This window comes from Leucoraja erinacea, chromosome 28, assembly GCF_028641065.1.
Source record: "Leucoraja erinacea ecotype New England chromosome 28, Leri_hhj_1, whole genome shotgun sequence".
NCBI classification, from domain to species: Eukaryota; Metazoa; Chordata; class Chondrichthyes; order Rajiformes; family Rajidae; genus Leucoraja; species Leucoraja erinaceus.
The window spans coordinates 6,166,243-6,189,449 of record NC_073404.1 but is presented as its reverse complement, the minus strand read 5'-3'; the positions used below and the strand labels follow the sequence as shown (position 1 = coordinate 6,189,449).

The 23,207-nt window shown below is 45.4% G+C and overlaps 1 protein-coding gene across 3 annotated transcripts in view; it reads right to left on the bottom strand.

The window, feature by feature from the left end:
• Window positions 1–16,439: 16,439 nt before the first annotated feature.
• The window catches only part of lyrm9 (LYR motif containing 9), a 20,558-nt gene continuing 13,790 nt past the window's right edge, over window positions 16,440–23,207 (bottom strand). Inside the window, exon 4 of one of the 3 annotated variants that reach the window (XM_055657587.1) lies at window positions 16,440–16,808. In XM_055657587.1, the coding sequence (XP_055513562.1) occupies window positions 16,782–16,808 (27 nt within the window). In that variant the 3' untranslated portion in view covers window positions 16,440–16,781. Of the gene's footprint in view, window positions 16,809–20,167; window positions 22,454–23,207 lie in introns of those variants that run through there. The other 2 variants (XM_055657586.1, XM_055657585.1) reach the window with 2 other exon arrangements.

The window sequence follows — 23,207 nt, the reverse complement described above, 5'->3', positions numbered from 1 at the left end:
CGAAGAACCGTAGGTTTAAGGTGAGGAGGGAAAGATTTAATAGGAATCCGAGGAGTAACTTTTTCACACAAAGGGTGAATGGAACGAGCTGCCGTAGGAGGTAGTTGAGGCAGGTACCATCACAATGTTTAAGAAACTTTCAGACGGGTACATCGGTCGGTAGGACAGGTTTAAAGGGATATGAGCAAAACGTGGGCGGGTGGGACTAATGTAGGTGGGGCATGTTGGTTGACGTAGGTAGGTTGGGCCGTAGGGCCTGTTTCCACAGTGTACAACGCTATGACTCTGTGGGGAAGTCTGGGCTTTCAAAGGAAGCTCAATGACTGCATGAGGATAGTTTTATTTCCGGCGGCTAGTTTAGAAAGCTTTCAATACTTGCAAGTTCCCACACCCAGTCTGTCTCATTCTGAAACCACCAAACTTTATTTGAAATGACAACCTGCAGGTAAAGAATCAAACACGGTTTATGCATTCAACCTATATATATAACGGTGCAGCAGGTAGAGCTGCTGCCTCACAGCAACAGAGTCTTGGCTTCAATCAGGCATGGAAACCGCTATCAATACATGGGGGGGGGGGACACAATTTCTTGGCTGCACACACGTGAGGCTTCGGCTGTGGGCCCTGTGGACCAAAGATCATAGAGCTGTGGACGGTAACATCAGCAGCTGACCTGGTTGGTGGCCGACTCCGGACTCCAGCAACAGCAGCTTCGTCCGCCCCAAATCGTGGGGCTTCAATCGGCCCGTTCACGGGGTCTTTCATCGGCCGGTGGGGGCTTCAACATCGGGAGCCTCGATTGCCTTGATGCAGCAGTTTGATTTTAAGCCGCGCCGGGCGATGAAAGGCCCCGCGAACGGGCCGATTCAGCCCTTAGAAAGCGTCTGATAAAGTCTGGATTACAAAACATGGGGGGGATTGCCCCCCCCACCTCTCAAAGCATGGGATGAGACGTGCCCCTGTCCCCGTCCCCCACCCCAGGATTTCTGCCCATGGGTTCAATCCTGGTCATGGACTGTGTGGAGTTTGCACGTTCTCCATGTGACCGTGTGGGTTTCCTCCTACAACCGAAGGACCTGTGAGCTTGAAGGTTAATTGGCCCTCTGCAAATTGCCGCAAGTGCGTAGCGAATGGCCTAATTCTGCTCCTAGAACTTATAAACTTTTTTTTCAGTTGAAAGATATAGTCGGGTAACAGGTGCTTCGGTACAGAGTCCAGACCGACCATCGATCACCCGTTCACACTGGTTCCATGTTATCCCACTCTCTCGTCCACTCCCTTACACATTAGAGGCAATCTAAAGAGGTCAATTAACCCACCAACCGGCACGTCTTTGGGATGTGGGAGGAATCCGGGGAATGCGGAGAAAACCCACGCGGTCACAGAGAGAACGTGCAAACTCCACACAGACAGCACCCGAGGTCAGGATTGAAGCTGGTGTCTCTGGCGCAGTGAGGCAGCAGTTCTACCAGCTGTGATGAGGGATACTTTTATAGAGCTTTACAAGATCGTGAGAAGATTTGAGCAGGTGAATGCCCAGAGTAGGGAAATCAAGAACAAGAGGACATAGGTTTAAGATGAGGGGGGAAAGATTTAATGGGTACCCTGAGGGGTATCTTTTTCCACACAGAGGGTGGTGGGTGGGTAGGACTCGTTTAGACGGATATGAGCCAAACTCAGGCAGGTGGGACTCATGTAGATGGGGCATGGTGGTCAGCATGAGCAAGTTGGGCGGAAAGGCCTGTTTCCACACTCTATGACTCGGGTGTAGTTTCCAAATAATTTTAATGTTGACTAACTGTAAAGATGATCAGTATTTAGTTTAAGGGATGGGAGTGTGGCAGCTTTCTAAGAACTCCACTCTTATCTTGGACGTTCGAGGTGCATAAACCTGGTTGAACTTATCTCAAGGCATAGAAAAGGATAAAATTGATAATGTTCTCTGCTCGCCCATTTATTCTGAGCTGCCTCCTTTTTAAAACTTGGGCTTTTGTTGACGTTTGTTTGGTCTATTGACATTGGCTCAGGCTGAGGCAACTGATGGAATAGATGGAATAGTCAGCGCTCGTGAGTAAGGCAAGGCAGCGCCTTTACCACCTCAGGCAATTGAGGAAATTCAGAGTGTCTCCGAGGATCCTCCAGTGCTTCTACGCAGCGGCGGTGGAAAGCATCTTGTCCAGGAACATTACCATCTGGTTTGGGAATTGCTCTGCCAAGGACAAGAAGGCTCTGCAGAGAGTAGTGCGTTCGGCCGAACGCACTATGGGAACTTCACTTGCCCACCTGCAGGAACTATACATCAGGAGGTGCAACTCCAGAGCCAACAATATCATGAGAGACCCCTTCCACCCCTGCAACGGACTGTTCCAGCTGCTACGGTCAGGCAAACGCCTCTGTTGCCATGCGGTGAGAACGGAGAGGTTGAGAAGGAGTTTCTTCCCAGAGGCCATTCGGACTGTAAATGCCTATCTCACCAGGGACTAACTCTACTTAACGTTCTTCCTTCCATTATTTATTATGTAAAGGTATATGTGTGTTATGATTGTGTTTATAGTTTGTTTGGTTGTTTGGTTGTTTGTCTTTTTGCACAAAAGTCCGCGAGCAGCATTGCCACTTTCATTTCACTACACATCTCGTATGTGTATGTGACAAATAAACATGACTTGACTTGACTTGATAGGGAAGAATGCATGCACGTAAGCGGTATAGAGGTAAATGCCAATCAATGCACACAAATTAAAGCAGCACAACTACCTCCTCTGGAAACCCGTTCCATACACCTACCACCCTACTATTCTGGTCAACAAAATCTGTGTATCTCCCTGTAGGAGCCATCGTAAAGACTGCCATTATACTCCCCGATCTATTCCTCTCATAATTCTGTACACCTCTCCAATCACCACCCATCCCCCTTCACTCCAAGGAACAGTCCTAGCCTGCTCATCCTCCTGCTATAAGTCAGGCCCTCGAGTCGCAGCAACATCCATGAATCTTCTCTGCACCCATTCCAGCTTGACAACGTCTTTCCTATAACATGGTGTCCAGAACTGAACACAATAATCTAGATGCGGCCTCACCGATGTCCTATACAACTGCAACATGACTTCCCGACATGGGACGGGTTATACTATTGCATCCCAATTCTCTCTATAACCTCATTCTCACCAGTATCAAAACATGTTTTAGTGAAAAACAGGAACCAGAAGGAAATTGAAGCTTTTTCACAGTAATATTTGTTCATTTATCTCAAGATCTGGAGCAATATTGTGCTGCATCGGTGTGAAAGTGGAATGAGCAGTCATGATCACATGAAAAGTACACAGACATAAAGAGGAAATAATACTAATTGACTTGGGCAATAGTTTGAGTTGATGAGCATCACTACCTCTGCATCACCACACATGACATCTCACAACATCTTGACACACTCCAGCTTTAGTTTTTAGTTTTTGTTTTAGGGACACAGCACGGAAACAGGCCCTTCGGCCCATCGAGTCCGCGCCAACCAGCGATTCCCCTCATGCTAACACTATCCTACACACACTAGAGACAATTTACATTTATACCCAAGCCAATTAGCCTACAAACCTGTACGTCTTTAGAGTGCGGGAGGAAACCGAAGATCCTGGAGAAAACCCACACAGGTCACGTTGAGAATGTACAAACTCCGTGCAGAGAAGCACCCGTAGTCAGGATCGAACCCAGGTCTCTGGCGCTGTAAGGCAGCAACTCTACCGCTGCGCCATCGTGCCGCCCGTACTGGTATTAATCGCCATATGGCAAATAATAAGCATCCATTTTGCAACGGAGCATAGGATCTTTACAAAAAATATACTGATCCAACTAGTTAGTTACAGAAACCAAGGCTCATTACAACACTCAAATTGGGAGAGACAGGAAGAAAAATCGCTCTGAGTAAATTCAACATTTAAATCATAATATTGTCATGGCACTTATCTATCACGTCTGTGTTCAGTTCCATGGAGAGCAATCTGGTTCGGCTCATTGCCTGTTCCTTCTGCATATCCCTGCAGATTATTTCTCCAAAAGCTTAAGGAATTTGGTGGCATCATGGCACAGTGGTAGAGCCACTGCCTCATAGTGCCAGACCCCGCTTCGATCCCCACCTCGGGAGCTGTCTGCGTGGAGTTTGCACGTTCTCCCTGTGACCTCGTGGGTTTCCTCCAGGTACCCCAGTTTCCTCACACATCCCAAAGACGTGCGGGTTAATTTGCCTCTGTAACCTACAAACCTCTACGTCTTTGGAATGTGGGAGGAAACCCGAGCACCCAGAGAAAACCCACACGGTCAACGGGAGAACGCACAAACTCCATACAGACAGCACCCGTGGAGTCGGGATTGAATCCGGGTCTCTGGCGCTGTAAGGCAGCAACTCTACCGCTGCGCCACTGTGCTATCCCCCGAGGCCTTGGCACCAGATTGAGAAGGCTTCTGTCCCCAAACCAGAGAGATTCATTGTCATTGTGATATGTGTGTGTGTGTGCTTGTCACGTACAGAGAAGGCCACTTTATATAGCAATGTTGCACCTCCCCAATACAGCTGGGTGAAATGCCTTTCAAATGCGGATCTGTGGAATCACATTGTTGCTTTTAACAGTTACAGGTAATGAGAGACTCTACTTTAATTGGCACCCATAGGCAAGACGAGATACGATCACGTTACAAAAGCAACCCATAACAGAACAATTATTTCATTTTTAAGTAAATCATCCGTGGGTAAGGTGAGACACTGTCCATTTAAATAGTTGCACAAATTGCCAGTTAGTGAAAAGCAAAAACGGAACACTTCCTGATACTTGTTTTCGCAATTCCGCAGATTGTCCTTAAAAATAGACACAAAGTGCTGGAGTAACTCAGCAGGTCAGCCAGTGTCTCTTAAAATCAGTGATGCAGTCTGCTTCCATACAACTGGGGCGGGTGGATACCGTGTGGAATTAGTAGGGCTTTCATTTAACATTTAACAGGTGAGAACCACTGATCCATAGAGACCAAAAAGAGGGATGGCACAGTGGTAGACTTGCTGCCCTACAGCGCCAATCCTGACTCCGGGTGCTGTCTGTACGGAGTTTGTACATTCTCTCTGTGACCATGTGTGTGTTGATCCGGGTGCTCCAGTTTCCTCCCAGGTTTGTAGGTTAATTAGACTTTGGTACAAATTGTCCATAGTATGTAGGATACTGCTAGTGTACGGGTGATTGCTGGTCAGCACGGACTCGATGGGCCAAAGGGCCTGTTTCCAAGCTGTATTATCTCTAAAGTCTAGATACATGGATAGAATAGGTTTAAAGGAATATGGCCAAATGCAGGCAGGTGCGATTAGTGTAGATGGGGCATGTTGGTCGGATTGGGCAAGTTAGGGCCTGTTTCCATGCTGTATGACTATGATACTAATAATAGACTATTAAAAAAGAATTAAAAGAATCCAAAGAAGAGACACAAAATGCTGTATCTCAACGGGTCAGGCAGCATCTCAGGAGAATATGGTTAGGCACTGATTCAAGTCGGGACACTTCTTCAGACCCTGAAAAATAAATTGTCATAAATAAATTGTCACATAAATTGTCAATAAATAGAACACATTCATACGTACTTGATGTTTAAGAAGGGTTTGAAGTCTGAAGAAGGGTTTTGGCCCGAAACGTTGCCTATTTCCTTCGCTCCATAGATGCTGCTGCACCCGCTGAGTTTCTCCAGCTTTTCTGTGTACCATACGTACTTGAGTTTGGTTAGATTGTATTTTATGTTTAGTATTATCTGATCTGTTTGGACAGCGGGCAAAACGAAGCTTTTCACTGTACCTCGGTAGGCGTGACTGCAATAAAGGCAAACCTAAACCTCCATCTACTTGATGCATTGATTACGGTACTATAACAACTTAGGCATCCAAGAAGAAAGATTAAGCAAGGTTTGACAACATGCCTTGCCACAAAAATGGCTATGAGGCCAGATGACTAAGAATAGTCCAAGACGTGGATCTAAATGGGGGAGAGAAAGTTAGTGATGTTGGGGAACCAAACTATGGAGCCTCGGGTTTTGGCAGCCATAGACAGCGCCACCTCTGGAGGGTGAGGGTAGTAATCAGAGATGTGCAAGTGAGCACAAGTGGAGAAGTGCACACATGGTTATTTACTATTACTATTATATGTACTGAGGTACAATGACATTCTTGCTTTTGCATACAGTACAGTAAATTATCACTACACATAAACACAATCCCAGATTAAGTCCGAAATTTGGTTTAGTTTGGTGTTGTTTAGAGATACAGCACAGAAACAGGCCCTTTGGCCCACGCTGCCCAGAGATCCCCGCACACTAACACTATCCTGCACACACTAGGGACAATTTAAAATTATACCAAGCCAATTAACGTACAAACCTATACGTCTTTGGAGTGTGGGAGGAAACCAAAGCTCCCGAAGAAAACCCACGGTGGTCACGGGGAGAACATACAAACTCCGCATAGAGAGCACCCGTAGTCAGGATCGAACCCGGGTCTTTAGCGCTGCGAGGCAGCAACTGTGCCACCGTGCCGTGCCGCCCATATGCAAGAGTCGGCAGGTTTAGCGCCATTTTCAAAGCCCACCTGCAGCTGGCCATAAAGGTCCGTGACAGCCGTCGTCTCCATCCGGATCATCCAGCAAACCATCGTCCCTCTCCTCGCCCGGCCACTTTCAGCCTTCGTGCCCTGGTGGCACCTTGAGGGCGTGGAGGGTAAGACCATGGTTCATCCTCTTGCCGCCCCTTTGTTCTTGCGCCCACCATCGCCAACTCCCTCCACCCTCTTCTCGGGTTCCCTGGTCCATGAAGGCAAGCGGAGGCCGGGCTCGGCGGCTCCCTCTTCAGGCGGGTTCCCGGTTCTGCGGCGGGCGAGCCAAGCCAAGTCAAGTCAACTTTATTTGTCACATACACATACAAGATGTGCGGTGAAATGAAAGTGGCAATGCCTGCGGGATTGTGCAAAAACAACAGAACAACAACAGAACAGCCAGGCATGCTGCTGGGGAAAGGCCACCACACAATTGTCCTTTTGCCGCACAGTCCAACAGATGCACGATGATAGGAGTTTACCACAATAGAATATTGAAATGATCGATTGATGCAGATGGAAACAGGCCCTTCGGCCCACTGAGTCCATGCTGTCCAACAATCACCCAGTCACACTAATTCTATGTTATCCCACTTCATCATCCACTCCCTACACACTCGGGCCAATTTTACAGAGGCCAAATCACCTACGTCTTCAGGGTTTTCGAGGAAACTGGAGCACCCGGAGGTAACCCGTGCCGTCATAGGAAAAACGTGCAAACTCCACACAGACAGCGCCCGAGGTCAGGATCTAACCCTGGAGCTGGGAGGCAGCAGCAGCACCACAGTGCTCCAGGCCAAAGCATTCTAGATGGTTTATTAATATAGACCAACATGCAAGCAGCAATGCACCGCAAAGTGCAGAAGTAACTCAGCTGGTCAGGCAGCATCTCCGGAGGACATGGGACCCTTCTTGAGACTTTGAACGGGGATGGAAGGGGGGGGGGGGGGGGGGGGGGGGGGGGGGAAGGAAGTTGGACAAGAGAAGGGGCTGGACAAAGCCTGGCAGGTAATAGGTGGATACAGGTGAGGAAGGTGATGGCAAAAGGCCGGGGATGAAAAAGCAGACGGTGTGAGACAAAAGGATTGAAGAGTTGCAAATTGTGAAGCCAGAGCTAGGAATGTAGGTGGAAGGGGACGGGAGAAATCGGAGAGAAGAATGGGGGCTTAGAGAAAGAAGGGCAGAGTGTTGTAGGTAAGTACAATTGGAGAATTTGAGTGTATTTATGTTTCCTCCATGATGCTGATTCAGGGATAGACAGCATGACTTTGTAAAGGCATATCTAATTGTCTGTTTGAAGCCATCGCCTATATTATCACTACAGTTTGGAAGCCTATATATATACTGTATAACTCCTACTAATGTTCTCTATCCAATGGTGCTTCTCAGCTCTACCCAGCCACCTACATCTTGAATTACTAAGCCAATACCCACTCTCATTTTCAGGTCAGGGTCTATCTTTAAACCCATTCATCCCAATTCTCTATTCTGTTGCTGATCCACTCTTATTAATCACCAATATCCTGCACTTGTTCCGCTTAATGTCTTTTTAGTAGCATGTTACCAAATGGCTTCCGGAAATCCAAAGTGTTGGAGTAACTCAGCGGGTCAGGCATCATCTGTGGAAGGCACGGATAGGCGATGTTTCAGGTCGAGACCCTTCTTCCTACGTATTCATTCCCTCCACAGATGCTGCCTGACCCGACAAATTACTCTTGCACTTTGTGTTTTACGCAGGATTCCAGCACCTGCAGTTCTTTGTATCTCCATTCTGGAAATCCAAGAATGACACACACCGACGTTCTCCATTCATCCACTCTGTATGTTCCATCCTTAAAGCACTCCAGCAAATTTGTCAACAATGATATCCCCTTTGTAAAAGTCTGCTCGATTATCTCAAGAACCTCTGAATGTCCTGTGATTACCACCGCAATAGTGTGTTCCCAATGGATGACTGCTTTTAACTGGCCAACTATTTGACACTTTCTGCCCCCCCCCCCCCCCCCCCCCCCCCCCCCCCCCCCACCACCCCCCCCCCCCCCCCCCCCCCCAGTGCTTATATTAGTGACACACACACAGTCACATGAAACAGAATGCACGTGTGAACAAGCACAGACACTCAGGCTGTCTCGAGAACTCAAATATTGATGTTGATACTGATGTATACAGAGCCAATGCTGTTCAGACTGAAATATATTCCGCGCACTTACACAGTGAGCTATTTTGGGATGGGCTGTCTTTGAACTTTAGGATCCACCACTGTTATTTGCAGACACAAATTACTTCTAATTTTCATACAAACCCTGTCTCTGGAATACAAATGAGAAGATTAACCAGTCGAGGTGAATGTTGAGTTTTGACCTGGGATGACCCTGGCAAGTGTATAATTGGAAACACAGTGAAGGTGAAGTGAAGGTGTTCATCCAGACTCAACCATTGTTCAAGAGTTATAGGAGTAGAATTAGGCCATTTGGCCCATTGAGTCTACTCTCCAATTCAATCATGGCTGATCTCTGCCTCATACTCCCATTTTCCTGCCTTCTCCCCACAAACCTTGACACCCGTTCTAATCAAGAATTTGTCTATCTCTGCCTGAAAAATATCCACAGCCCTCTGTGGCAATGAGTTCCACAGATTAACTACACTCTAGATTAACTAAAGATTGTCCAGTAACCACAATGGAGAAGTGCAGAAGGCTTTGTCTCTTCTGTCTGTAGAGTCGAGTTTTCTCTGCAATCAGTCTGAATAAGTGTCCCGATCCAAAAAGTCACCTATACATGTTCTCCAGGGATGCTGCCAGACACGCTGAATTCCTCATGTATTGTCGTCCAGTTGACTGGTTAGCATGCAACAAAAACTTTTCACAGTACCTTGGTACATGTGGTAATAAACTAAACTAAACTGAACTTTCTGCCTCTAGCGTTTGCTACTATCGCCACCACTGCTAATCTCCCACACCCCCCACCCCCGCACATGTATCACTTGCCAAGCTTTGCCCGGCCCGAAACTTTCCATGCCAGCTTGCTCCACTCCTACGCTTTTTGGCTGAAGGGTTCAATTTCGGTCCCATTGCCACCACAGATGCCGCCTGACTCACTGAGTTCCTCAGCATTTTGTTATTTGTTCAGTAGAGTTCATGACTTTTAAAAGTGCACATGGCGCATTGTGTTAAGATAGAAATGGTATACAAGATACCTTTTATGTAACAACAATCAAAGGAACAGTTTAACCATTAACTCATCGGCTAAATCATTAACAGAAGATGCGGTATATGCAGCATCTGCCTTATTTTAAACAACTTGGGATGAACTCAGCAGAATGCCGATTTCCTTGTATTAATGAAATTCAGGTTACGAAGTGCAAATCATTTTAAAACCTCACTGAACGTCTTCTCAAGGTCATAAGAGATCTGAAGGGGAAGCTGGAGGGGACTGAAATAGACACAAAGTGCTGGAGTAACTCAGCGGCTCAGGCAGCATCTCTGGAGAAAATGGAGAGGTGACATTTTGGGTCGGGATCCTTCTTGCGACTGATTGTAAAGGGGGTGTGGAGGCAGGGGGTTGTGGAGACCTGCCTCCTTGACTTCTACGTTCTCCATCCCAAGAGCGCACCAACTTGCAGTCAGATCCTTTTCCCTCAGGATGGACATGTGCAACACTAGAGGGCACAGCTATTAGGTGAAAGGGGGAAAGTTTAATGGAGATGCGCGAGGCAAGTTTTTTTACACAGAGAGTAGCCAGGAACGCATGGCCAGGTGAGGTGGGGGAGGCAGATACGATGGTGTTTAAGAGGTTTTTGTATAGGCACATGGAAGTGCAGGGAATAGAGGGATGTGGCTGGTTCACGTACAGGCAAAGGAGATCAGTTTAACTTGCCATCAGCTTCAGCACAAACATTGTGGGCCGCTTGGCCTGTGCTATACTTTTATGGTCTATGTTTAACCATCCATTTATTGCTCTTTCATGTTTGTTAACTCTATAGATTCCAGTGTATATATGGCGACCAAATTCAAGATATTTATCTTGAATGTCCCATGGTAAGTCACCACTTAAATGTTTGGGCACTATTTTCTCTTAACTTTCTGGCTTTGGTACCAGCCAACATCTTGTCTATCATTATTACTTGGCTTGTAGTGTGAGTCTTTACTGCAGCTTTTGATCCATATTTTTATAGTAAAAATATAATAGACAAACTTAAACGCTGTATTTGATCCATGCGTTTGTACGGGGACTTGGTGAGACCACAGCTGGAGTATTGCGTACAGTTTTGGTCTCCTAATCTGAGGAAATACATTCTTGCCATAGAGGGAGTACAGAGAAGGTTCACCAGACTGATTCCTGGGATGTCAGGACTTTCATATGAAGAATGACTGGATAGACTCGGCTTGTACTCGCTAGAATTTAGAAGATCGAGGGGATCTTATAGAAACGTACAAAATTCTTAAGGGTTTGGACAGGAAGATTGTTCCCGATGTTGGGGAAGTCGAGAACAAGGGGTCACAGTTTAAGGATAAGGGGGAAATCTTTTAGGACCGAGATGAGAAAAACATTTTTCACACAGAGTGGTGAATCTCTGGAATTCTCTGCCACAGAAGGTAGTTGAGGCCAGTTCATTGGCTATATTAAAAAGGGAGTTAGATGTGGCCCTTGTGGCTAAAGGGATCAGGGGGTATGGAGAGACGGCAGGTACAGGATACTGAGTTGAATGATCAGCCATGATCATATTGAATGGCGGTGCAGGTTCGAAGGGCCGAATGGCCTACTCCTGCACCTATTTTCTATGTTTCTATGAATGTAAGGGGAAAGTATATTGGCAATGGCAGGAACCTTAACAGCATTGATGTACAGAGGGATCTTGGTGCCTGGGTCCACAGGTGCCTGTAAGGGGCAACAGAAGTAGATGAAGCTGTCTGACATGATGAGGGTAGATACTGGAGTAACTCAGCGGGACAGGCAGCATCTGTGGAGAGAAGGAATGGGTGACGTTTCGAGTATAGGGCTCTGGTGAGACCACATCTGGAGTATTGTGTACAGTTTTGGTCTCCTAATTTGAGGAAGGACATCCTTGTGATTGAGGCAGTGCAGCGTAGTATCATGAGAATGATCCCTGGGATGGTGGGACTGTCATATGAGGAAAGATTGAAAAGACTAGGCTTGTATTCACTGGAGTTTAGAAGGATGAGGGGAAGATCTTATAGAAACATATAAAATTATAAAAGGACTGGACAAGCTAGATGCAGGAAAAATTTTCCCAATGTTGGGCGAGTCCAGAAACAGGGGCCACAGTCCTAGAATAAAGGGGAAGTTGTTTAAGACTGAGGTGAGAGAAAGATCTTTCACCCAGAGAGTTGTGAATTTATGGAATTCCCTGCCACAGAGGGCAGTGGAGGCCAAGTCACTGGGTGGATTTAAGAGAGAGTTAGATAGAGCTCTAGGGGCTAGTGGAGTCAAGGGATATGGGGAGAAGGCAGGCACGGGTTATTCATAGGGGACGATCAGCCATGATCACAATGAATGGCGGTGCTGGCTCGAAGGGCCGAATGGCCTCCTCCTGCACTTATTTTCTATGCTTATATGAGTAGAGACCCTTCTTCAGTATGAGGATTGGCGTACTGCGCATGTTGTTCCATTGTTTAAAAAGGGGTCTAAGAGTAAACCTAGCAATTATAGACCTGTTAGTTTGACGTCAGTGCTGGGCAAATTAATGGAAAGGATACTTAGAGATAATATATATATAAGCATCTGGATAAACAGGGTCTGATTAGGAACAGTCAACATGGATTTGTGCCTGGAAGGTCATGTTTGACTAATCTTCTTGAATTTTTGAAGAGGTTACTCGGGAAATTGATGAGGGTAAAGCAGTGGATGTTGTATATATGGACTTCAGTAAGGCCTTTGACAAGGTTCCTCACGGAAGGTTGGTTAAGAGGGTTTAATTGTTGGGTATTAATGGTGGAGTAGCAAGATGGATTCAACAGTAGCTGAATGGGAGATGCCAGAGAGTAATGGTGGATGATTGTTTGTCAGGTTGGAGGCCAGTGACTAGTGGGGTGCCACAGGGATCTGTGTTGGGTCCACTGTTGTTTGTCAGGTACATCAATGATCTGGACGATGGTGTGGTAAATTGGATTAGTAAGTATGCAGATGATACTAAGATAGGTGGGGTTGTGGATAATGAAGTAGATTTTCAAAGTCTACAGAGAGATTTATGCCAGTTGGAAGAGTGGGCTGAAAGATGGCAGATGGAGTTTAATGCTAATAAGCGTGAGGTGCTACATCTTGGCAGGACAAATCAAAATAGGACGTACATGGTAAATGGTAGGGAATTGAAGAATGCAGGTGAACAGAGGGATCTGGGAATAACTGTGCACAGTTCCCTGAAAGTGGAATCTCACGTAGATAGGGTGGTAAAGAAAGCTTTTGGTGTGCTGGCCTTTATAAATCAGAGCATTGAGTATAGAAGTTGGGATGTAATGTTAAAATTGTACAAGGCATTGGTGAGGCCAATTCTGGAGTATGGTGTACAATTTTGGTCGCCTAATTATAGGAAGGATGTCAACAAAATAGAGAGAGTACAGAGAAGATTTACTAGAATGGTGCCTGGGTTTCAGCAACTAAGTTACAGAGAAAGGTTGAACAAGTTAGGGCTTTATTCTTTGGAGCGCAGAAGGTTAAGGGGGGACTTGATAGGGGTCTTTAAAATGATGAGAGGGATAGACAGAGTTGACGTTGATAAGCTTTTCCCACTGAGAGTAGGGAAGATTCAAACAAGGGGACATGACTTGTGAATTAAGGGACAGACGTTTAGGGGTAACATGAGGGGGAACTTCTTTACTCAGAGAGTGATAGCTGTGTGGAATGAGCTTCCAGTGAACGTGGTGGAGGCAGGTTCATTGGTATCATTTAAAAATAAATTGGATAGGCATATGGATGAGGAAAGGAAATCGAGGGTTATGGTCTGAGCGCAGGCAGTATGGGACTAGGGGAGAATACGTGTTCGGCACGGAAAAGTTATTCGGCACGGACTTGTTGGGATGGCCTGTTTCCGTGCTGTAATTGTTATATGGTTATATGGTTATATGACATGCTTGCCTTCATTGGTCAGGGCATTGAGCATAAGAGTCCGGGTGCCATGTTGCAGGTTTAGAGAACCTTGGTTAGGCCACATTTGGAGCGTTGTGTGCAGTTCCAAACATCCCAATGCAGAGGAATGTGGAGAATTTGGAAAGAGTGCAGAGGTTTACCAGAATGATGCCTTGATTATTATCCTATTAGCTCCAGGGAGAGGTTGGACAGATTTGGATTATTTTCTCTGGATCGTGGGTGGTTGTGGGGAGAGCTGATAGAAGTGTATAAAGTTAAGACAAACATAGATAGGATATAAAGTCAGACCATTTTTTCCCAGGATGGAAATGTCCAAAACTAGAGGGCAAAGCATAAAGGTAAGAGGGGAAAAGCTTAAAGGATATGTGTGGGGCATGTTATTTTACACAGAGGGTGACGAGTACCTGGAACGTGTTGCCTGGGCTGGTGGCGGTGGAGGCAGAAACAATAGTGGCGTTCAAGAGACTTTTGGATATGCTGGGAATGGAGAGAGTTGGATCACATCACGGGCGCTCCGCTTTCCTCCCACACTCCAAAGACATACAGGTTTGTAGGTTAATTGGCTTCTATAAATTGTCAATTATCCCCAGTGTGTCGGAGAGTGCTAGTGTACGGGGATCGCTGGTCGGCGTGGACTCAGTGGGCCAAAAGGCCTATTTCCACACTCTATGTCTAAAGGCTAAAGACCGGCACATAATCCACATGCGCCACTTCCCATTCCATCTACACTATTGTTTACACAAGATATCCTATTCAATGTCAGACTCATGTGTCTGACCCAGGATAGTAAGGTGTTATCAGAATAGTGTGCAGAGAAAGTCACTCAAATCACACTGTTTTTTTTACTAGTAGGTCAAATCAGCCCAGGTTTTACTTTGTGTTATCTTTATCAATGCTGACTGTGCCAGGACATTTCTAACATATTAACATTTATAATGTGGCGGTTCTTCATGTGTGTTCTCTGTCCACTTGGAAGCATCCCAAGGTCACGGGATTCCGGGTGCAGTGCTTGATTTGGACAAGACACAAAGTCCGGCAGTAACTCAGTGGCACAGGCCACGTCTGTGGAGGGAATGGATGGGTGACGTTTCGGGTCGGGACCTTTCCTCAGTTGGATTCGGGAGGTTGGCATCAATCCTGTGGATCACGTTCACACGTTATAGTAGCTTGAGGCCATTCGCCCTTCGAGTCTACCCCGCCATTCAACCATGGCTGATCTCTGCCTCCTAATCCCATTTACCTCCCCATAACCCGTGGCATCCGTTCTAATCAAGAATTTGTCGATCTATGCCTTAAAAATATCCACTGATTTGGCCTCCACAGCCCGCTGTGGCAATGAGTTCCACAGATCAACTACCCTCTGACTAAAGAAGTTCCTCCTTACCTCCTTTCTAAAAGAGCGCCCTTTAATTCTGGGGCTATGACCTCTGGTCCTAGACTCTCCCACCAGTGGAAACATCCTTTCCACATCCACTCTATCTAGGCCTTTCATTATTCTGTAAGTTTCAATGAGGTCCCCCCTCAACCTTCTAAACTCGGTGGGTGAACAACGACCAGAGGTGAAAAGACAATGTATGAGATAAGGAGTTAAGGAAAGAACAAAGGGAAAGGCGTGGGCTTAAGGAAGCTTGGATGACGAGAGAAATTGAGTCTGTCTAGAGTGAGGGGACATGGGACACAGCGTTGTCCACTTTGACTCCTGAGGGGTCCCAATCTCTCTCTCTGGTTACCCTATTTCCCTTAATGTGCATAAAACCTCTTGGGATTATCCATAATATATTATTTGCCAAAGCTATCTCCAGACCCCTTTTTGCTCTCGTGATTTCCTTTCTTAGCTTGCTCCTCAGTTCCAGCGAGTCAAGGCCCAGTGCTGTCAAACGCTCGCGTGGCCATCCTATAAACTCCACACAAGATAGTGAAATGCGATTGGGGTCAGGGCTTTGATAATGGACATGTTGTCCTGGGAGAAGATGCTCACGCATCCTAGCCGTGGATTGAGAGGGTTTTGCAATATTAGTGTCAACGATACGTCCCCAGTGCCTGTCCCACCGAGTTACTCCAGCATTTTGTGTTTAAGTAGTTATTTACTTGTTTTTAGGTTCCGGATTTAAATTTTGATTAAGATTTCTATTTTTCAAAATTTTAATGGTCTTCAATAGTTTAGAAATATTTTCACATGTTGGAAACTAACAGCTCTACTACTCCAGATTTTGAATAATTCATCAAATATTCTATTTTTCGACAAGTGTACAGATGAGACTATACCCCAATCCTATCTCAGCATTGAACCACTATGGACTTTGCAGTATTATGGTTGCTGCATGTATTTTGGTCTTCAACCCAAATCAAGATGCCTCATCTAAGCTAGTACATTTTCCCGCATTTGGCCTATATCCCTCTCAACCTTTCCTATCAATGTACCTTTCCAAATGTCTTTTAAATGTTGTTATGCAATGTTCCAACATGTTTATCAATGCCCCGAATAATGGACTTCTATAATCAAAACCCTGACCGGTGAAGGCAAAGTACCAAAAGCCTTCCTTACTAGGCCCAGGATTTACTACCTTCTTAAGCCTTTGGACATATCATTTTCTAGTTTACTTAAAAAAACTGATAATTTAATGTACATTTATTGTTGGTGTTTTTTAATCTAATGTGCCTGTTTAACAAGTAAGGATTTCATAGTTCTGGTTCATTTCTGGTGCATATACCAAATACACTCTCTTGACTCTTTGGCTCCCAAATGAGGACTGTATTTTGGTGGGGAAATGGTTAGCATCAGTGATAAAATCACAAGTTTAATAACAAATGTAATATAAATACTCTAAACTCAAAAATAAAAATGCCTCACGGACATCCAAAAAATTCTGCATTCCAAGGACACACCAATATTCTTTCCTCTTTCAAGTTTGTCTCTCGTATAGATCTTTACAGTGACTGAACAGGGCATAAATGTCCCATGCTAAGTAAATCATTAAGTGTTTCGCCACTGTTTTCTCTTAACTTTCCAGCTTTGGTACCAGCCAATATCTTGACGATCTCCATTATTTTGCTTGTGGCGAGTGTCTTCACTACTTCGGTGGTTCCATATTTTTATACTGTAAAAATACAATGGACAAAATTAACCAATGGATTTGAACCATACATGGACAACTTCTACAGGGGACTACAGATGCTGGACTCTGGAGTAAAAACAATACTTTACTGATGGAAGGTAGACAAAAATGCTAGAGAAACTCAGCGGGTGAGGCAGCATCTATGGAGCGAAGGAAATAGGCAACGTTTCGGCCCGAAACGTTGCCTATTTCCTGCGCTCCATAGATGCTGCCTCACCCGCTGAGTTTCTCCAGTATTTATTGTCTACCTTTGATTTTCCAGCATCTGCAGTTCCTTCTTAAACAATTTGTTGATGGAACTCAGCACATCAAGCTGAGGCAAAGGGACAGTTGACATTATGACTTGAGACTCTGCGTCAGGACAAATTAGTTTAGTATACAGCATGGAAACAGGCCCTTAGGCCAACCGAGTCCACGCTGACCATCGGTCAACCTTTCACACTAGTTCCATGTTATTCCATTTTGCATCCACTCCCTACACACTAGGGGGAAGTTACAGCAGCCAATTGACCTACAAATCCTTCTTTGCTTGGTCCATGCAGAATGACTCAAATGATTGGCACATAATTCACCTACACTAATTCTCGTTCCTCTACATGCTGTCATCTGGGCAAAACATCCTTATCAACTTTCAGATTGACACATGATGCTGGAGTAACTCAGCGGGACAGGCAGTATGTCTGAAGAAGGATCTCGACCAAAAACATCCCCCATTCCTCCTCTCCAGAGATTTTGCATGTCCCGGTGAGTTACTCCCGCATTTTGTGTCTATCTTCGGTTTAAACAGGCATCTGCAGTTCCTTCCTACACCTATCAACGTTCATGTCTCTGACTTGGAACAGTTAAGGGCCTGTCCCACTGTACGAGGTAATTCAAGAGCTCTCCCGAGTTAAAAAACAAAAATCAAACTCGTGGAAGCATGTAGAATGTACGTAGCAGGTACGTCGGAGCTCAGGGCTTCTCTTAGCGGCTCGTAACGCTAAAGGCAGGTACTCAGGAAACACGGTAAGCTCGGGAAGACTCGTGAAGATTTTTCAACATGTTGCAAAATGTCCACGAGAACCTCGAGCACCTACTCGAGAGAACTCTTGAATTATCTAGTACAATGGGACAGCACCATTAGGGTTCATCAGACTCTTGTGCAGAGAAAGCCACACACTGTGTATTTTTCACCACTAGATCAAATCAGCCCAGGGTTTACATTCTCTCACCTTTATCAATGCTGACTGCACTGGGGCATGTCCAAACTTGTTAACTTTTGCAATGATAACTTTTCTCTACCCTCTTGTAAACATCCTGCGGCTTGGGGTGCAGTGTTTGATCTGGGACAAATTCACAGCAAAAGTCTGGAGGTAATAAATGTTTAAGTTGAATCAAAGGCCATTTTATTGAGGGGAAAACCCACCATCTTTGTGACAGGATGATTTTAGGACAAACACAGCAATTAAGTTATGAATGGTCAGGAACAACTCCAGCAAGCCGTATCAATTGTGCTCAAAAAGCCATGTACACGAGTGGAAAGAAACACATTGGGATTTTTGGCAGTAACATCACGGAGTCGAGAGTAAGAGTGCAAAGTTGCAGCAATTCCATCTGAACCGAATCTACTCTCTACTTGATTTAACAGAGTTTAGTTTAGTATTGTCAACAAAATAGAGAGAGTACAGAGGAGATTTACTAGAATGGTATACTCCCATGGCTATCTGGACTACACTTCTTCCCACCCTGCTTCCTGTAAGGACTCCATCCCCTACTCCCAATTCCTCCGTCTACGCCGCATCTGCTCCACGGATGAGGCGTTCCACACCAGGACATCTGAAATGTCCTCACTATTCAGGGAACGGGGGTTCCCCTCCTCCACCATAAATGAGGCTCGCACCAGGGTCTCTTCCATACCCCGCAACACTGCTCTCTCTCCCCATCCCCGCACTCGCAACAAGGGCCGAGTCCCCCTAGTCCTCACCTTTCACCCCACCAGCCGTCACATACAAAAAATAATCCTCCGTCAGTTTCGCCACCTCCAACGTGACCCCACTACTCGCCACATCTTCCCATCTCCCCCCATATCTGCCTTCCGCAAAGACCGCTCCCTCCATAACTCCCTTGTCAATTCTTCCCTTCCCTCTCGGTCCACCCCCTCCCCGGGCACTTTCCCTTGCGGCCGCAGGAGATGCAACACTTGTCCCTTTGCCTCCCCCTCGACTCCGTTCAAGGACCCAAGCAATCGTTCCAGGTGCGACAGAGGTTTACCTGCATCTCTTCCAACCTCATCTATTGCGTCCGCTGCTCTAGATGCCAGCAGATCTATATCGGTGAGACCAAGCGGAGGTTGGGCGATCGTTTCGCCGAACACCTCCGCTCGGTCCGCAATAACCAAGCTGACCTCCCGGTGGCTCAGCACTTCAACTCCCCCTCCCACTCCGCCTCCGACCTCTCTGTCCTGGGTCTCCTCCATGGCCACAGCGAGCAGCACCGGAAATTGGAGGAACAGCACCTCATATTCCGTTTGGGGAGTCTACACCCCCGGGGCATGAACATCGAATTCTCCCAATTCTGTTAGTCCTTGCTGTCTCCTCCCCTTCCTCAGCTCCCCTACTATCTCCTCCCACCCTCCAGCCTTCTGGCTACTCCTCCTTTTCCCTTTCTTGTCCCGACCCACCCCCACCCCCGATCAGTCTGAAGAAGGGTTTCGGCCCGAAACGTTGCCTATTTCCTTCGCTCCATAGATGCTGCTGCACCCGCTGAGTTTCTCCAGCTTTTCTGTGTAACCTTCGATTCTCCAGCATCTGCAGTTCCCTCTTAAACACAGATTTACTAGAATGTTGCCTGGGTTTCAGCAACTAAGTTACAGAGAAAGGTTGAACAAGTTAGGGCTTTATTCTTTGGAGCGCAGAAGGTTAAGGGGGGACTTGATAGAGGTTTTTAAAATGATGAGAGGGATAGACAGAGTTGACGTGGAAAAGCTTTTCCCACTGAGAGTAGGGAAGATTCAAACAAGGGGACATGACTTGAGAATTAAGGGACTGAAGTTTAAGGGTAACATGAGGGGGAACTTCTTTACTCAGAGAGTGGTAGCTGTGTGGAATGAGCTTCCAGTGAAGGTGGTGGAGGCAGGTTCGTTTATATCATTTTAAAATAAATTGGATTGGTTATTTGGGAAGGGAATGGAGGGTTATGGTCTGAGCGCAGGTATATGGGACTAGGGGAGATTATGTGTTCGGCACGGACTAGAAGGGTCGAGATGGCCTGTTTCCGTGCTGTAATTGTTATATTATATGGTTATATGGTTATTGAGATACAGAGTGGAAACAGGCCCATCAGCCCACCTAGTCCCCGCACACTAACACCATCCCTCACACTAGGGACAATTTACATTTACACCAAGCCAATTAACCTGCAAACCTGGACGTCTTTGGAGTGTGGGAGGACACCGAAGATCTCAGAGAAAACCCACACAGGTCACGAGGAGAACGTACAAACTCCGTACAGACAGAACCCATAGTCCGGATCGAACTCGGGTCTCTGGCGCTGTCAGGAAGCAACTCTACTGCTACACCGCTGCGCCACCCGGTGAGATACCGATATTTGCTCGATCTAGAAATCAGGTTACCTATTTGTTTTTAAGTTCTAGTTTTTAAATTTTGCTCATTTTTGTTTTGGACGAACTGCCTTCCCCTAAAAAAGTTTTCAAACAACAGCATTTGTCTTTGTTTATCAATACTTTCCATTTGCTTTTGAAAGGTGGTACAGGAAGAAATGAGACTCCGACTAATAGATAAATATGACCAATTCTTAAGGAGTTGGTCTCCTTTCATCGACTTTTTGGAATCATGTGATGCAGCGGTACCGTAAAGATTGCTGATTTCAGTTCATGCTGCGGATAGATCTACATCTCCGAATAAAGATTTGAAAATTTCTCTTTTAAGGGGCCTTCTCTCCTATTTCTACTTTCCACTTTTTCTTTTTTTTTTATATACACACTTCACGTTTTTCTACTCTCTACCATCTATTTTTCCTCTTTTTCCCCTTTCTATTGTTTTCTTTTTCTTTGTCTTGCTTACTTCCTTCTCAAAATGTAAAATTAGAGGTTGTACATAGAATGGATTACGGTATGACATAGTTGGCACCAGAATTAGGTTCCACTGTACTGTTTTGTACTGTATTAACTTCTAATAAAATAAACAAAAACAAAAAAAGGAAAGGTGGTACAGTGGTGCAGCTGGTAGAGCTCCTGCCTCACAACACCAGAGACTCAGTGGATGCGGAAGTGGGATAACATTAATGTGAGTGTGTGATCGATAGTCGGCATGGACTCGGAGGGCCAAAGGGTCTGTTTCCGTGCTGTATTTTTCAATCAATCGATTAATTACTTTAAAAGAAAGGTAAATGTATCCGTTTATTTGTTAGATATGTAGAGAGATGCAAAAAAGCTGGGGGTGGCGAAAATTCACCCAGATACATAATAATATAAAGATAGATGTAATGAAAGTATATTGGTGAGAAGAGTTCCTGTGAATATCAAACAATTCAAGCTCAATCTACATTTCAATCCTTTGCTAATATTTTTTATTATTTTTAAAAAACATAGCATTATGCATTTTCACTCACCTTCCTCAAAGAAAGTAAGTAAGTAAGTTTATTGGCCAAGTATTCACCTACAAGGAATTTGCCTTGGTGCTCTGCCCACAAGTAACAACATGGTATACAGTGACAGTTACGAAAGACTCAGAAAACACTAAACATTAATAATAATAAAACATTTACTGGAAATTTGACTCTAGAACAGTGTAGTATATGTCAAAAGGAGTGCTGAAGACAGCACTTCCTTTACCATCATACAATGAAATGCATTGTTTCAGCCCCAGTTCTGTCTAAATTTAGTGTCTTTCTTTCCTCATTTGATCTAAACATTAATTATAAACAAAGACCATATGACAACCACCTGAAAGGCCATTAGTCTCCCTGCGTTGGCCTGTCCAATCTGAATGTATTTGAACTAGCACAGAGCCTTTTACCCAGCGTAGGGGAATCAAGAACCAGAGGACATGGGTTGAAGGTGAGAGGGGAAAGATTTAATTTGGAACACGAGGGGCTACCTTTTACACACAGAGTGCTGGGTGGATGGAATGAGCTGCAAGAGGAGGTAGTTGAGGCAGATACTATGAACATTTAAAAGATGTTTGTACAGGTACACGGATAGGAAAGGTTGAGAGGGATATGGGCCAAACACAGGCAGGTGGGACTTGCTTAGTTTAGTTTAGTTTAGTTTGGAGATACAGCGCAGAAACACCTTTGGCCCATCGAGTCCGCGCAACCAGTGATCCCCGCACAATAACACTATCACTAACACAGGGCACAATTTACAATTTTACCAAGCCAATTAACCTACAAACCTGTATGTCTTTGGAGTGTGGGCGGAAACCAGAGATCCAGGAGAAAACCCACGCGGTCACGGGGATAACGTACAAACTCCGTACAGACAGCACCCGGAGTCAGGATCAAACTGGGCCTCTTGCGCTGTAAAGCAGTAACTCCACCGCTGCGCCACATTGCTGCCCCTTAGATGGGACAATCTTGGTCGGAATGGACAAGTTGGGCTGAAGGGCCTGTTTCCTTGCTGTATGACTCTAAAACACGGAAACAAAGCACTGGCTGGCACTGTCCAAACTAATGTGCTAAAAATTACTGATCAAAATTCTTTGCTTTTGAATAGCAAGATTCTTAACACCAATATGAGTAACAAAATGTCCCTGAAGTTAATGTCAGTTGATATAAAACTGAAAGCTTGAAAAGGATGCATAGCAGAGTCGTGGCACTTCAAGAGCTTGATTCACAGATTCATGTTTCAGCAATTACATTCATTTAGATCTTGATGGGCAACATGATATATGGACTGACAAATGCCAACAAAAGTGAAACAATGGAACCATTAATAGGCATCACAGTTAAGCAATTTAATGATGTACTCCCTTATTTCACCTGCATGTATTTACTTAATCTGAAACTCCCACCTTCAGGATCCATGAAAGGCCAGATCTAATGCTTTTGATTTGGGGATATGTTGGGTGTTGGGAGGAGAGTTGGAAAGGGGGGTCAGGGAAGGAGTGACGGAATGATACTAGTTTTGTATTTTGAAATCTGAAGCAGTTCTGCCAGTATGAAGGAGGGGCCTGACGTGAAACGTCGACTATCCATGTTCGTCAGAGATGCTGAGTTACCCCAGCTCTTTATGTCCTTTTGTGCAAAGCAGCATCTGCAGTTCCTTGTTTCTAATGCTAGTTTAGATGGGACACGAGTTTTGTTTAGATTAAGAAGAATCCAGACCTGAAACGCCACCTACCCATGTTCTTCAGAGAGGCTGCCTGATCTGCTGATTTACTA